Here is a 14,996-nt window from a genome sequence, read left to right on the forward strand (position 1 = left end):
GAGTAGGACTGTGCCCTTGGAGGAGGGGGCTTTCTAAGAACCCTGGGAGGACCCTTTGGACCACATCAATGGAAATCATCCAGCATCTGCCAGCCTCAACCGCCCATTCTGGAGACAGCAAAAAGGGACATTAAGAAGGGGGCAGACGTCCGGATGTGTGCAGGCGGGGGCTGGCGACTCCTGGGCCCATTCACGCTTTGGGCTTTCCTGAGTGTTTGGGGTAGAGGACGTGGCTTTGGACAAATGCCTTCCTTCCGTTCTTCCCCACCCATCTCACTTCACACTCCTACCCGGTCTCATGGGTGGCCACACAAGGGCCTCCTACAGCCACCTGTCAGTTTAACAGGGAGGAGCCTGCACCCTCAGGGCACTCAGAGATGAGCCCATTCGATCTGCAATCTGGGCCCAGGACTTTCATGAGAGGCCAGCCAGAGGCCCCAGGCACGAGTCCGTCCCTGGTCCCTTTCAGAGTGGGGTTCCTTTCCAGCCAGCACAGCCTGCTTCCAGGCAAGTGGGAAAGGGGCTCTGGGGCTGCAGGCAAGGCACTGTTCTGTTGCCAAGCACACAGCCTGGGGACTCCTCGGCCCTCTGCTCCTCTGGACGTGAGGTGGGATGGTGCTTCTTGCCACCGCAGCTAAAGCCACACACGTCGTGCGTCACCACACGAGCAGCACAGGTTCCTCCGTGTCCACACAGACACACACACACGCCCTCGTGTGAGCAATCACCCCCTGCAAGGTCACCACCCAGATGCCCATACAGAACCCCGCTGACGGAGACAAGCCCCCCCACATATACACAGAGCAATATGCACAGCAGAGTGGCCTCTGGCCCAGGAAGGGCCTGGACGGCACTCACCGGGAGGAGGTGAAGAGGGACCCATTGACTCCTCCAAATGTGGACAGGGCGACGGAAATGGGCATGATCCAGGCCATGACCCCTAGGAGCTTCTCTCCAAAAGTCTGGGAGAGAAAACAAGGGGGTGAGCATAAAAGGAGAGGTCACAGCCTCCCACCTGCGTGTCACTGCTGGGAATGTTCCCACCCAAACCCACCCCTGCTGAAGTCTTTGAGAGGAGGGACCACAGCTTCCCTGCCCCAGCCCCTCCTGCACCCCTACTTCCCTTGGTGATGACTATACAGTGGGGATTCAGTAACGTTTGGGACTGACTAACTAATGAATGAGACTGTGTATGGCGGTGATAATAACAATAAACAACTAACATTTGCTATCCTTGTTTTATGGATAATGAAATTGAGGCACAAAGCAATTAAACAGTTTGCCTAAGATCACACACGCAGGAAGTGGAGGGCCAGGACTGGAAACCAGCTGTGTGAGTCCAGGCCTCGCGTACATTATACTAGAGCGACTCAGGCAGGATGGGTTTCAAATCTTAGCCCAACATTTAGGAGCTGTGAGACCTTGAGCAAAGTTCTTAATCTTTGAGCCTCAAGTTTTCCCATCTGTAAAACAGAGATAAATCCTAATTCATAGAAACAGAAGATATTGTGGGGGGGGGGAAGTGATAAGAACAAACCACTACATAGGCCAAGAAATAAAAGGTGGTGAAGCTATAGACTAGTCTTCATGTATTGAAAGGATATAGGGACTTCCCTGGTGACGCAGTGATTAGGAATCCGCCTGCCAATGCAGGGGACACGGGTTCGATCTCTGGTCCAGGAAGATCCCACATGCCGCGGAGCAACTAAGCCCGTGCGCCACAACTACTGAGCTTGAGCTCTAGAACCCGCGAGCCACAACTACTGAAGCCCGCACGCCTAGAGGCCATGCTCCGCAACAACAGAAGCCCGCGCACCACAATGAGGAGTAGCCCCCGCTCGCCGCAACTAGAGAAAAGCCCGCACGCAGCAACGAAGACCCAACGCAGCCAAAAATAAATAAATAAATTTATTTATTTATTTTTTAAAAAAGGATATAAAATGTTGGGGAATCAGCTTTTCCAACATTCTCTGAGCCAAGTACATACTTGATTTATAGCACATTTGTATTTGTATATAATTTATAGCACATTATGAGGAAGGGGTTGTTTAGAAGAGCTGTCCTGCTGGGGAGGGTTAGTGGTCATGTGAACAGGCTGCCACAGGACAGTGGAGGGCCTCTTTTTTTATGGTCTTCAGAGATGAGACACATGATGACAGTGGCAGGGTGGGGCCGTGGCCCAGGTGAAGCCACATGAGGGAACTGCATGGCTCCCAGTCTTTCCCGGATATCAAGGACCCCAATGCCTTGGACCTGTAAGATCTCTTCCCCCAAAGAGCACAAACTGCATATGCTTTTCCCTAATGAGGGAAGGAGTCAAGTTGTCCAGGTGAGGATACGGAGGCAGAGAGAAACTGCGAGTCTTGTGCAAGATTATGTCTTTCTAAGGAGGAGCACATCTCCTTTATACAATCATATTTAAAGTTTAAAGTGCCCTAAGGACTTCCCTGGTGGCACAGTGGTTAAGAATCCACCTGCCAATGCAGGGGACATGGGTTCGAGCTCTGGTCTGGGAAGATCCCACATGCCGTGGAGCAACTAAGCCTGCGAGCCACGACTACTGAGCCCATGCACCGCAACTACTGAAGCCCACGTGCCTAGAGCCTGTGCTCCGCAACAAGAGAAGCCACCGCAATGAGAAGCCCGCGCACCACAACGAGGAGTAGCCCCTGCTCGCCGCAACTAGAGGAAGCCCACGCACAGCAGCAAAGACCCAATGCAGCCTAAATAAATAAATAAATAAAAGTTTAAAGTGCCCTAGATCAGGAGTTTTGTAGAGTCAGATAGTAAATATTTCCGTTTTGTAGGCCATACAGTCTGTGACAATGACTCAGTTCTGCAGCTGTAGCTGCCCATCACAACCTGGCCATCCTATTGCTCCTGGGCACCTGAAGACGTGGCTTCTGCCCTGAGGACCTGAGAAGACTTCCAGTCCCACAAAGCCATGGATCAGGGGAAAGTGAGGGGGGCTAAGCCCGCAAGTCTATACCATCATTCCCGGTTTGAGGGCATGTGAGTTCGATTTCTTTCTTTCCTTTTTTAAAATTGAAGTATAGTTGATTTACAGTGTTTCAGATGTACAGCAAAGTGATTCAGCTATATATATATTTATATATAATCTATATATATAAAGATATAAATATCTTCTATTTCAGATTCTTTTCCATTATAGGTTATTAAAAGATATTAAGTATAGTTTCCTGTGCTATACAGTAGGTCCTTATTGTTTATCTACTTTATATATAGTAGTGCATATCTGTTAATCCCATACTCCTAATTTATCCCTCCCCGAGTTTGATTTCTTACCACAGCGACTGCGTTTGATGCCAGCAGCTCCTGGGGGGACATTGCAGTGACATAAGCGACATTGGCAAAGACATACACAAATGTGACCAGTGGGATGGAGATGAAGATGGCTCTGGGAAGATTCCTGTAGAGGGAGAGGAGGTGAGAGGGGGGAAGGCCTGGCACCTGGGACCACCTGCCTCGTCATGGGGTCCAGGGAGTGCCTTCTGTCTTTCTGCACGAAGTTGTCCTTGCAGCCTTCTGCGATGCTCCCTCTCCCTGGGGGCTGGATTTTGTCTCCATATGGGCAGGATAATTGAAAGGAAATGAAACAGCTTAGGTTGGGAATATGCTCCATACCTGTTGATCTCTTCCTGACCAGAATCTCCACCCTGCATTCCCCCCTCTCCCCGAACACACACCTCAAGATACAAAGACCTGCCTGTCATGAGACAGATGAGTAACATGCCTGGAATCCTCTCAGGGCACATTTCATTCTCTAAGGCAGTGGTGTTATCTCAGCACCATTTTTTTCAGCTTTTCACCTGCTCTGGCATAGTCACTGGATCATTTTTCTCCTGGTAGGATGGGTGACAAATGGTCTAAGTTCCTGGGAAATGAACTGGCTCTTCAGGATAGACCAGGTCATGGTCAGAAGAGGACTGAGGGAAGAAGTAGGCACTGGACCTGTGGCTCCCTCTTTCCAGTGGCAGGTGCCATGGAGTTTGAAGGGGGAGAGGGAGAGCTGGGCTACTGCAACTCACTTGTAGGGATCGACAAGCTCCTCCGTCACGTAATTTAGAAAGTTCCAGCCCCCATAGGCAAAGGAGCCCTGAAGGAAAGCCAGCGCGATGAGGCCGATGTCAGGTTCTTGGAAATTCTCAAATGCGTTCTTTGGCTCCAGCCAGAAGTACTGTCCTGTGGGCACAGGGACAGGAGGCTGCTCAGAGAGACACGTCAGAACTCGGCAGCCCCCGGTCTCCAGTGAAGGCCACACATATTGGAGAAGCGGGGCCGAAAGGAGCAGAGAAGTAGAGGTCTAGGACCCCCCAGGACATGGTAATGATGAGTCCAAATGGCGGCTCAGGTTCAAAGCACAGTTCTGAATGTCCCTTTTTTAAAAGGCAGAGTTCCTTGGAAAGAAAGGCCAGGGGAGGTTACTGGGCAGGGCAGGGTAAATTGGAACTGGCTTGCTGGGATTCGGAGATGCAGGATGGGAGTCACTGGCAATCTCCTGATCACCTTCCCTCATATCTAAGTTGGTACATTTTCATGGAGAAAGCACCAAGAACAACAAACACTCAAACATAAGCTTCCGTGACGCTATTATTAGCTCAAGCCTGTTCGGCTTTCTTTGTCAATATCCTCTTGTCTCTTCCTAAGGTGTGTGTTTGGTCTCCCCTTTCACGGCACAGATCTCCTGAAGACAGGGATTCTTCAGCTAGGAGCTTTTCAATGGCCTTCCCAGCCCTCAGCACAATCTCCTGCACACAGTGGGTCCTCAAGAAAGGCTGCTAATTCAAGTTGTACTGGGATACTGAGTAGCTGACCGCACTTTACATCTTCATCCATAATCAAGGATTTGGACAGGAAATAATGAGATGAGAGTGATCAGGAGAAAGCACTGGGACCAGATTAGGAGGTCCCAATGAAGACTGGGTTGTCTTTATCTTCGAAAAGACAACCCAGTGATTTCTTTGAGTCTAAGTTCCCGAAAACAATGCAACCTGCTAATAAATTTAATCCAACGGATGAAAATAATTAGGCACGTTATACAGCAGAAGCTTAATTATGTTTCCTGGAGTCAAAATCCAGGCGCCCCACACCGCCACCAGAGCTTGTGGGTGGGTGGGAGTTCTCCCTGTTTGTCATCTGACTTTCTCCGGGAGCTAGTGACACTGGGCAGAGTCTAGTGCTGCCACAGGTCCCATGGAAACCAAATACAGGCTCGGGCTTGGAAAGGGCCAAATCCAATGGGGAATGTTGGCAGGGGCCCCGGGAATGTAGAGCTCTCTCCTGTAGAGATTATGAGTAATTTTGAAACGTATAAAAAGCTCCTCTGTCTCCCATTTTAAGATATGGACAAGATAAAATATAAGATACAAAGAGCTTCCCTGGAGCTGGGACAAAAGGGCGATAGTATTCCAGAAATCTGGAATCTTTATCTACCTGTGCTGGAGCCATGAGATCAGCGTGGGAGGACTGAACTCTGCACACCAGGGGGGCGTGCCCAGCTCCCGGCCACCGTGGAGAAAATGGTTTCTCATCCCCTTTGTCAAGCAAGCGAAGAAAAGTCATTCAAGGAGAGAACTGGGACATCTCAGGGTGTGCACACATCCAAAGACAGTGTGAGGTGTGTGTACACACAAGGGGTGGCAAGTTCTGATGACACCCACCTTTGCAGATCTGTACAACTCCCATGACGATGATCAGGCCCAGGGCCAGGAGCTTCCCAGCTGTGAAAACGTCTTGAACCCGGGTAGCCCACCGCACACTGGAGCAGTTGACCCATGTGAGGAGCACTGAAATGACAGACCCCCAAACATACCCTCAGGGCCATAAGGAGGCTACATGACCCCTCTGCACAGAAGTAGAAACGCTCCTTGCTCCTGATGATAAGACTGTAACGGGTAAGCCAAAAATGCCGCAAGCTCAGCCCCAGTGTCCAGAAACTTTGGCCAGGATAGTAGGTTGGGTTACAAATGGGGATTACGTGCCACAAATTAGAGCTTCGTCAGAACATGCCTTGCCCAGGGCTGGAAGCCAGAAGTGAGCGTGGAAGTGCAGGCACTGGCTTTGGGGAAAAATCAAGACTCTCATCAGGGCATGAGTGTGGGCTCTGTTTTCAAGATACTGTATGTTCAAGAGGCACCCTGAGCAGCTGCTAGGGTCCTGGATGTCATCTTCCTGAACCTGATTTTAGGTTTAGGGGAATCCTTTGTTACTTAGGTTTATCACGTTATAATTTACATTTAGTAAAATTCATTTTTCTAAGTGTATAGTTTGATGAGATTTGACAAATGTATTGTTTAATCACTACCACACTCTCTATACAGAACATTTCCAACACCCCAGAAAGTTCTCTTGTATATTGTACTCCGTTGAGGTCAGTCCCTTTCCCTTACCTCTGGAAACCACCAATTTGCTTTCTGTCCCTTTTCCAGAATGTCACATAAATGGAATCATACAGTATGTAGCCTTTTGTGTCTGGCCTATTTCACTTAACATGGTACTTCTGAGATCCATTCATGTTGCTATGTATATTAATAGTTCCTTTTTATTGTCAAGTAGTACTCCATTATATGAACGTATTATTAGTTTTCTATTCACCGGCTGATAGACATTTGGGTGGCTCCCAGTTTGGGGCTATTATAAATAAAGCTGCTATAAACACTTGCATAGAAGTCTTTGAGTGGATCATAGAGGTCTTTGAGGGGAGTTTTCATTTCCTTTGAGTAAATGCCCAGGAATGGGATCCTGGGTCATATGGTGAACGTGTCTGACTTTCTAGGAAGTTGCCAGACTGTTTTCCAAAGTGGTTATGTCATTTTGCATTCCCACCAGCAACGCACAGTCCTGTTGCTCTGCATCCTTGCCAGCATTTGGTATTGTCAGCTTCAAAAGTCTGAGCATTCTAGGGACTTGCTTGGTGGTCCAGTAGGTAAGACTCCACGCTCCCAATGCAGGGGGCCCAGTTTCAACCCCTGGTTGGGGAACTAGATCCCGCATGCATGCTGCAACTAAGAAGCCCACATGCCGCCACTAAGACCCAGTACAGACAAAATAAAATAAATAAATAAATAAAAGATGTGATACATATATAAAATGGAATATTAAACAAAAAAAAAGTCTGACCATTCTAAAGGATGTGTAGTGGTATTTCACTGAGGTTTTGGTTTGCATTTCCCTAGAGACTAATGCTGTTGAGCATGTTTTCATGGGCTTATTTGCCACCATCCCTGTATTTTCTTTGGTGGCATGGAGGGCTTGGAGTCACAGGGCTCCCACAGAGACGCCAACAACATGGAACCTCCAAGGGCTGGCGGAGAGCTCAGAGGCTGAGCTGTAGGACAGTTTTACTGCCACACTCCTTAAGCAACTTATGGGAGACCAGGGGCTGTGGGAACCCAACTTCCTGGTGGTTATGAAGTACTTGAGAATGTGGGAAAAAAATTAAAATCCTCTTGCTTCCCTTTCCCCTGAAACAGTGACCAGGACGCCCCCTAGTCCTCCAAGGGTACAAGCCATACATGTAAAAGCACGAGACTCTCTCTCCTCAAGCCTCTAATCAGGCCTCTAACTTCATTTGAACAGCTGATCAAGTTATATCATTACCTTATCCTGAAACTGTGCTTTTACTTTTCAAGTACTTTCCAACCTTACTTGATTCTGAGAACATTTCTGCAGGGTAAGGACCTGACATTATTATCCATCTGTAACCTTCCTCCCTGAGCTGTTTCTACCTGGCAAGCTCCTCAGCTTTCAAGATCCAGCTCAAATGTCACCTGATCCGTGAGTCTTTATTATTTTATTTATTCCTGACAAGGTGCCTGCCAGGTAAGATGTATCAGCCGCGTTTTGTAGGCAAGGAACAAAGTTCGCCCCTCCTTTCTACTCCCAGACCACCTTGTTAATAAGGTTGGCACTTATTTCTTTGTATTACAATTATCTGTTTCTTTTTCTCGGTCTCCTGTAGACTAGGAGGGCGGGACTGTGACTTTTTCATATTTTTAACCCCAGGGCATATCACAGTAGTGCCTGCAAATAGTAGGTGCTCAACAAATACTTAATACTTGAAAAAGAAAATGCCACAATTCATCAGTCCTCCAATCTCATCTCAGTCTACACATTCTACGACACATACCAATCTCCCCAGGAAACTCCTCAGTTGGTTTCACAGAGTCAAAAGAGCAGCAGGAAGCATAACTTCAAGGGTAGGAACTCTTGACTCCTAGTGGAGGAGCTTTTATCCAAGACAGTGTCATAGAAGGAGAACCAAAACATGTTGTCAGAGGAAGGATTTCATATGCCTGAACGGGGAGAACATTTTGTAAATGTTCTGTATGGACCGAGATGTCCTGATAAATACACACTGGGTTTATCTTGCTCAATTCAATAAGGATTTCAGGATCACATGCCTGGTAACAATTCAACCTAAATCACTCCAAGCAACTGTGCCTGTAATCTCAATTTCTCTCTAGGGCCTCTGGGTACAAGGCCAGGCCCCTGGGACCCAGAAGTTCAAACAGATACAAACAATAATGACTAAAGGATACAGGAGACTGATCTATGACAGGAAGGTTAGGAAACAACACCCTTGTGGCTCGAGGATAGGTTAAGGATTACAGAATAAGGACCCAGATCATGATCTCATCATGCAGAGAAGAAAACCATCCTCACCAAGGGGAGGAGAGGGCAAGGGCGGGGAGGAGGAATGTGGTCGCCTTCCCGTGTGCTGGCACAGAAAACACAAAGGGACTTTATCCAGGCAGCCAGAAAGATTTCTCCACAGTGTTCCTGGGGGGATCGAGATGTTTGAGGAAGGGACAATATGTCAAACTAACTTACTGTGGGTGTCTTCTGTCCTGCTTGAGCCTATACACACAAGAACCCAGCCCTTGACTAATCTTTGACCTTTAGCCTTTTCGGGGATCTTTCAGACATAAAAGAGATATCCTGAGACTAGGGTGGAGGAGACAGGCTGCCTGTGACACTTATCTCCTTGGACAACGGCTGCAGGCCCCGTCTGACCCTTTGCCCAGCAGTTGGGCGATCACAGCATGTGACCGAGGGGTAAGAGGGTACTTTCAGTCTCCTGGTACCACAGGATAGCGTCCCTCACAGCAGGCTGAAACCCGAGCCTCCATCCGGAGAGGAAAGGTCAGTGAGTGAAGGCAACACTTGCCAAGCCCCTGCCCTGCTCAGGCGTCCTGCCTCTGTCCGTCTGTACCCAGCGCCCCTTCTGTTGCTGAGGGCTGTGTCCCCACCCTCTTCCCAGCCAGATCTAGAGTTCTGCATGCTTGAGATACAGTGACCTCAGGGAAGCCACATGTAGATGGGGATCAGTGGCCACTGCAGTTTGAGATGTGAGGGTTTTCATCCAACCATCCATCCATCCAACCACCATCTATGAAGAGCCTACAAGTGCTAGATACTCTGGCGCGGGGAGTTATAAATAAGACACAAGTCCCTTCCTGTTCTCAGGAAGCTGACACTGTAAGAGGGGAGATGGATGAGCTAAAACATGATCACAAAGCAATATGGTGACAGTACAGCTCTTCACGGAAGCTGGCAGGCATCTGTGAGGAGCCCCTAGTCCAGCCCAGGGAAATCAGAGATGCTTCTCGTAGGTGGGGAAGACCTTAGCAATACAGAGGATTTTATAATTTGGGGCTAGCCGGACAAAATAAACAAGAAGGCATAAGACTCTGGTTCTTGTCCATTGTAATCTGGCCATGGGGGTGGTACAGCCCCATGGAATACCAGCCTTCTGTGTATTTCTTGGGCGTTTTCTCCTCTCTTTTCCCTTTTTTCTTTCTGTTTCCTGGTTTTAAAAAAAAGCTGGCGGGGGTGGTGGTGAAAAGTCTCATCTTCTCATCAAGAAGATGAGACTTCAAGAAGATGCTGAAGTCAGGGGTTGGTTACTTAATCTGCCCAGTTTGAAAAGCTCATTGTCAACGTAACGGGAGGGAGACAAAAAAAATTGAGGCAGGCAGGAGGGGGGGACTCAGAACTCAGAAATCTCATACCCTGCCCAGAGCCCAGGGCCTAGCAACTGCCAAGTAGGAGAGGTGGGCTCAACGCTCTCTGCCCCGGAAAGGCTGCAGAACTGGCAGAGATGCAGAGTCCTTGTCAGAGCCATGACAGTGCAGATCCTGTGGCTGATCTGGAACATGTCCACGGTGGAGAGGGTGGGTAAGTTCCCGCTCTCTAAGAGAGGGCACCCCTCACCCCACGTCAGCTCTGATCCCTGGGGAGTCATGAAGCCTCTCCTTCACTTCTCCCTCTGACAATGACACCAGAACTCATGGGACCTGTGGTAGGCAGAATAATCGCCATCCCAAAGATGTCAACATCCTAATCCTGTGAATGTTACCTTACAAAAGGAATTTCGCAAATGTGATTAAGGATCTTCAGGTGGGGAGGTTATCCTGGATTACCTGAGTGGGCCCAGTGTCATCACAAGAATCCTTATAACAGGGAGACAGGAAGGTCAGAGTTACAAAGGAAATGTGATGATGGAAAACAGAAGTCAGAAAGAGAGAAAGATTTGAGCGCTCGCTTCAGCAGCGCATATACTAAAATTGGAATGATACAGAGAAGATTAACATGGCCCCTGCGCAAGGATGACACGCAAATTCGTGAAGCGTTCCATAAGTTTACAGAAAACAAATTTATGGTTACCACAGGCGGGAAGGGGAGGAAGACGGATAAATTAGGAGTTTGGGATTAACATATACACACTACTATATATAAAATAAACAATAAGGTCCTACTCTATATAGCACAGGGAACTGTATTCAATATCTTTTGTTCAATATCTTGTAACAAACTATAATGGAAAAGAATCAGAAAAAGTATCCATATAACTGAATCACTTTGCTACACACCAGAAACTAACACAACATTGTAAATGAACTATACTTCAATTAAAAAAGAGAGAGAGAGAGGAGAGATTTGAAGATGCTATGCTGCTGGCTTTGAAGATGGAAACAGGGGCCATGAGCCTAAGAATATAGAGGGCCTCTAGAAGCTGGGAAAGGCAAGGATACAAGCAAAGGAGAGCCTCCAGAAGGGACACAGCCTTGTTGACACCTTGAGTTTAGGACTTCTGACCTCCAGAACTGTAAGGTTATAAATCTGTGTAGTTTTTGTTTTTTTAAAATAAATTTATCCATTTATTTATTTATTTTTGGCTGCATTGGGTCTTCGTTGTTGAGCGTGGGCTTTCTCTAGTTGTGGCGAGCTGGGGCTACTCTTTGATGCGGCGGTGCACGGGCTTCTCATTGTGGTGGCTTCTCTTGTTGCAGAGCACGGGCTCTAGGCACTCGGGCTTCAGTAGTTGCGGCACGCAGTCTCAGTAGTTGTGGCTCATGGGCTCTAGAGCGCAGGCTCAGTAGTTGTGGCTCACAGGCTTAGTTGTTCCATGGCATGTGGGATCTTCCCAGACCAGGGATCGAACCCGTGTCCCCTGCATTGGCAGGCAGATTCTTAACCACTGCGCCACCAGGGAAGTCCCAATTTGTGTAGGTTTAAGCCATTACGTTTATGGTAATTTGTTACAGCAGCAATAGGAAACAAATAGAGGGCCAGACACCACACAGAAAGACCAGAAAGCAGGGGGCATACCCTTCAAGAGGAAAGTTTTTTAAAAGCAACCAGGCAGGGACTTCCCTGGTGGTGCAGTGATTGAGAATCCGCCTGCCAATGCAGGGTACACAGGTGCAAGCCCTGGTCTGGGAAGATCCCACATGCCGCGAAACAACTAAGCCCGTGTGCCACAACTACTGAGTCCACGTGCCACAACTACTGAAGCCCGCACGCCTAGAGCCTGTGCTCCGCAACAAGAGAAGCCACCGCAATGAGAAGTCTGCACACCACAGCCAAGTGTAGCCCCCGCTCGCTGCAACTAGAGAAAGCCCACGTGCAGCAACGAAGACCTAATGCAGCCAAAAATAAGTAAATAAATAAAATAAATTTATTAAAAAAAAAAAAAAAGGCAACCAGGGAGCACACAAAGGGACCCCAAAGGAGTGTGTGTCACAGGCCTTGCAGGACACCAAGTGGAGGGAAGGAGGGAGGAGCTCTAAGAGCGGGCAGCGAAAGTGAGGTCACCAATGTGCTGACCTGGTTGGCGAATTTCCACATCACATGCACCACATGACAGCATCCCAGCTCTTCCACACACCCAGATCCTATGGCTAGAGAGTCACTGCCTCCTCTTCCTCCCCTCGGTAACTCAATACAGTAGTAAACAGGCACGCCCTAGGGTAACTGTAGCTGTGCCTTTCCTCTCAGAAAAATTCAGGGCAAAAGGCTCCCCATACCCCTCCTTCAACTAATCCCAGCTTCTCCTCCTGTCTCCTCCATAGTCCATACAACTTCAGGCCCATGTATGCAACCCAGATGCACGGACACCCACAGGCCCAAGAGTTACAAACCTCTTGCGAGGCAGGTGGAGGGCCGCAATGTTCACAGACATGAGTCCTTTGTTCTCTGCCCCCAGAGTTCTGTTGGTCTCCTAACTTTATAGACCAGAGGCTACAATCAAAGGTCATAAAAAGATATCATGATGGAAAGCCAAGAGATGAACAAACTCAGGAGTCCAGAGTCTGAGTTCATTCCTCCCAGCAGAGGGTAAAGAGTGGCCCCACTGTGTGCAATCTTGTCGTGGATGACGCCCAGCCCTCTGCGGCTTCCCCAGGTGGAGTTCACCCCACGGAGTGGGAGAGGTGAGGCACACGAGCTCCAAGGATTACGAATATTGGAAGGGAAGAATAGGAACAACATTTGGGGGGAAATTTTACCTTAAATTAATACATTAAAGACTATCGGTAAAAGAGGCAATTGAAAATCAGTCTCTCTAGTCCATTTTGAAACAGAACATCAGTGAGTCATTAGCATAAATAAATAAATCTTCCTTCAGAAAATTTTAAGGATGGATTAGGGGATTGTGGGGTTGGTCTTAAGTCCCTACAACCTTCACAGAACCAGGGCTGTGACTTTATCACTCTTTCCCTCACCTCTACCCAGCAACACCTGGCGGGTGGAGGCCCACATGGGTTTCTGGTGCCTTTTTCAAGTGCACAGCAAGCAAGTAGAGCTCAGAGCAGCTTGTATACGGAGTGAAGTGGTAACGGTGCAGGTGGGGTTGAGCAAATCGGAGGGAAGGAAGCAGAGATGGCTCCCTCAGAGGGACCTGGCAGCCTGGGCGGACTAAGAATCAGACAACTTAGAACTTGAAGAACCCAATGGCCATGATGCCCTTCCCGGCACGGTCACTTACTCTCTGGACAAGCCAGTAAAACTCTTTGAACCTCCCCTCCCTCTCTGTAAAATGAAAGTGTGGTCCATTTTAATCCCACGAGGATGCTCTGTAACCTGTGTACCGCTGTATAAAATGTTAAGTGGTTATTTTTATTGTTCATATGCTAAGAAACTAGAACTCAAAAAGAGGCCACGACTTGCTCGGGATAATGCTGACGACTGGCAGCAAAGCAGAGTGGATGGTAAAGGGGGCGGTTTGGAGGGTCTCAGAGACGCCGTATCACACATCAGGACCTATCTTGCACTGTTGCATTGCTTCTCCCTTCTTGCTTCCTCCTCTATCCCCGACCCTTTGCTTCAATTTCTTATCTGTTTCAGCCTTTTTCTCAGGAGGGTACTCATCCACAAAGTACCTGCTCTGGGGTCCTTCAACCCAAGCTGTCTGAAAGTGTGGGCACAAAGGCGGATTAGGGGACTATGGGGCTGGTAAGCATAAGCCTGAGCCACTGAACCAGGAGCCCAGATGTTCAAGCTTGTCCCTGTGCCTTGGTCTCCACAAGAAAGTTGCACCACCCATTCTGCAGGACGGAATGCCCTACAGAAAGCAAGGAATGCTGTTGTTGCTGCGCCTGCTCTACCCCTCGGGCCCAGAGAAGAATGAAACTTCCCTATTCTTCTGCAGCCAATAGTCCACACAGCCATTAACGACACTCTGCTGGCCAGGGTGATCTCGAGGCCCTGTATCTGCCTGGCACACAGTAGGTGCTAACGCTTACTGAATAGAGGATGGATAGATGAACAAATCTAGTCAGAAAATACCAAGTGTGCACAGGAGCCATTGTTCTTCCCTAGGGAGTAAATATCAGGGTTTTTACATCGTGGGACAGCCCCATGAAGCAGGGAGGGCAAGTATCGGTGATGCTAGACAGAGTTGGGGGCAGGGTACATATCATGGCTTCTTCTCCTTCCCCCGAGAGAGCTCACAAGGCACAGGCTATCCCTCAGTGACCACTGGATGACCGTCTTCAGGTCCTCCCTTGCTTTTGGACACAAGACTTTGGCTGAATTGGGCTGGCAAAGGGTCATTTTGTGTCTTCATCAGAGGGCCAATGAACACTTTCCCACATGGGTCCCCAAACCAAACTCATTCTTTTTGCCAAGCCAGCTTCTGCTCCATGAACCACACTGGTCTGGTCTGATGGGTGAAAGGCAGGAAGGGGCCATTTGGATAGGGGGCTGGATTTTTATTTATTTATTTTTGGTTGTGTTGGGTCTTTGTTGCTGGGCACGGGCTTTCTCTAGTTGCAGCGAGCAGGGGCTACTCTTTGTTGCAGTGCGCGGGCTTCTCATTGTGGTGGCTTCTCGTTGCGGAGCATGGGCTCTAGGAGCACGGGCTTCAGTAGTTGTGGCATGCAGGCTCAGACGTTGTGGCTCACGGGCTCTAGAGCGCAGGCTCAGTAGTTGTGATGCACGGGCTTAGTTGCTCTGCAGCATGTGGGATCTTCCCGCACCAGGGCTCAAACCCGTGTCCCCTGCATTGGCAGGCGGATTTTTAACCACAGCACCATCAGGGAAGCCCAGGGGGCTGGACTGATTGTTATAAGAACAATCAGTTATAAGAACTGATCGTTATAAGTGCTGATTAGAATGACCTGGTTGGGGCTCATTTGCAGACAGCTCTTGGTACTAGAGGGAGAGGTCTGCACCCTACTACCCAGAGGCAC

The 14,996-nt window shown here is 48.6% G+C and overlaps 1 protein-coding gene and 1 non-coding gene across 3 annotated transcripts in view; one reads left to right on the forward strand and one right to left on the reverse strand.

Moving 5' to 3' along the window:
- Positions 1–14,996, reverse strand: part of SLC7A8 (solute carrier family 7 member 8) — a 55,880-nt gene that overhangs the window by 8,903 nt on the left and 31,981 nt on the right. The window contains exons 4-7 of one of the 2 annotated variants that reach the window (XM_032624256.1): positions 5,682–5,807; positions 4,050–4,203; positions 3,307–3,430; positions 859–962 (exon numbers count right to left, since the gene is read on the reverse strand). In XM_032624256.1, coding sequence (XP_032480147.1) covers positions 859–962; positions 3,307–3,430; positions 4,050–4,203; positions 5,682–5,807 — 508 coding nt within the window. Of the gene's footprint in view, positions 1–858; positions 963–3,306; positions 3,431–4,049; positions 4,204–5,681; positions 5,808–14,996 lie in introns of those variants that run through there. The other variant, XM_032624257.1, reaches the window with a different exon arrangement.
- On the forward strand, positions 10,560–10,666 carry LOC116750304. Its single transcript, XR_004349000.1, has one exon. It is a non-coding gene; the product is annotated as a U6 spliceosomal RNA (small nuclear RNA).

This window comes from Phocoena sinus, chromosome 2 (assembly GCF_008692025.1).
Source record: "Phocoena sinus isolate mPhoSin1 chromosome 2, mPhoSin1.pri, whole genome shotgun sequence".
Taxonomy (NCBI): Eukaryota; Metazoa; Chordata; class Mammalia; order Artiodactyla; family Phocoenidae; genus Phocoena; species Phocoena sinus.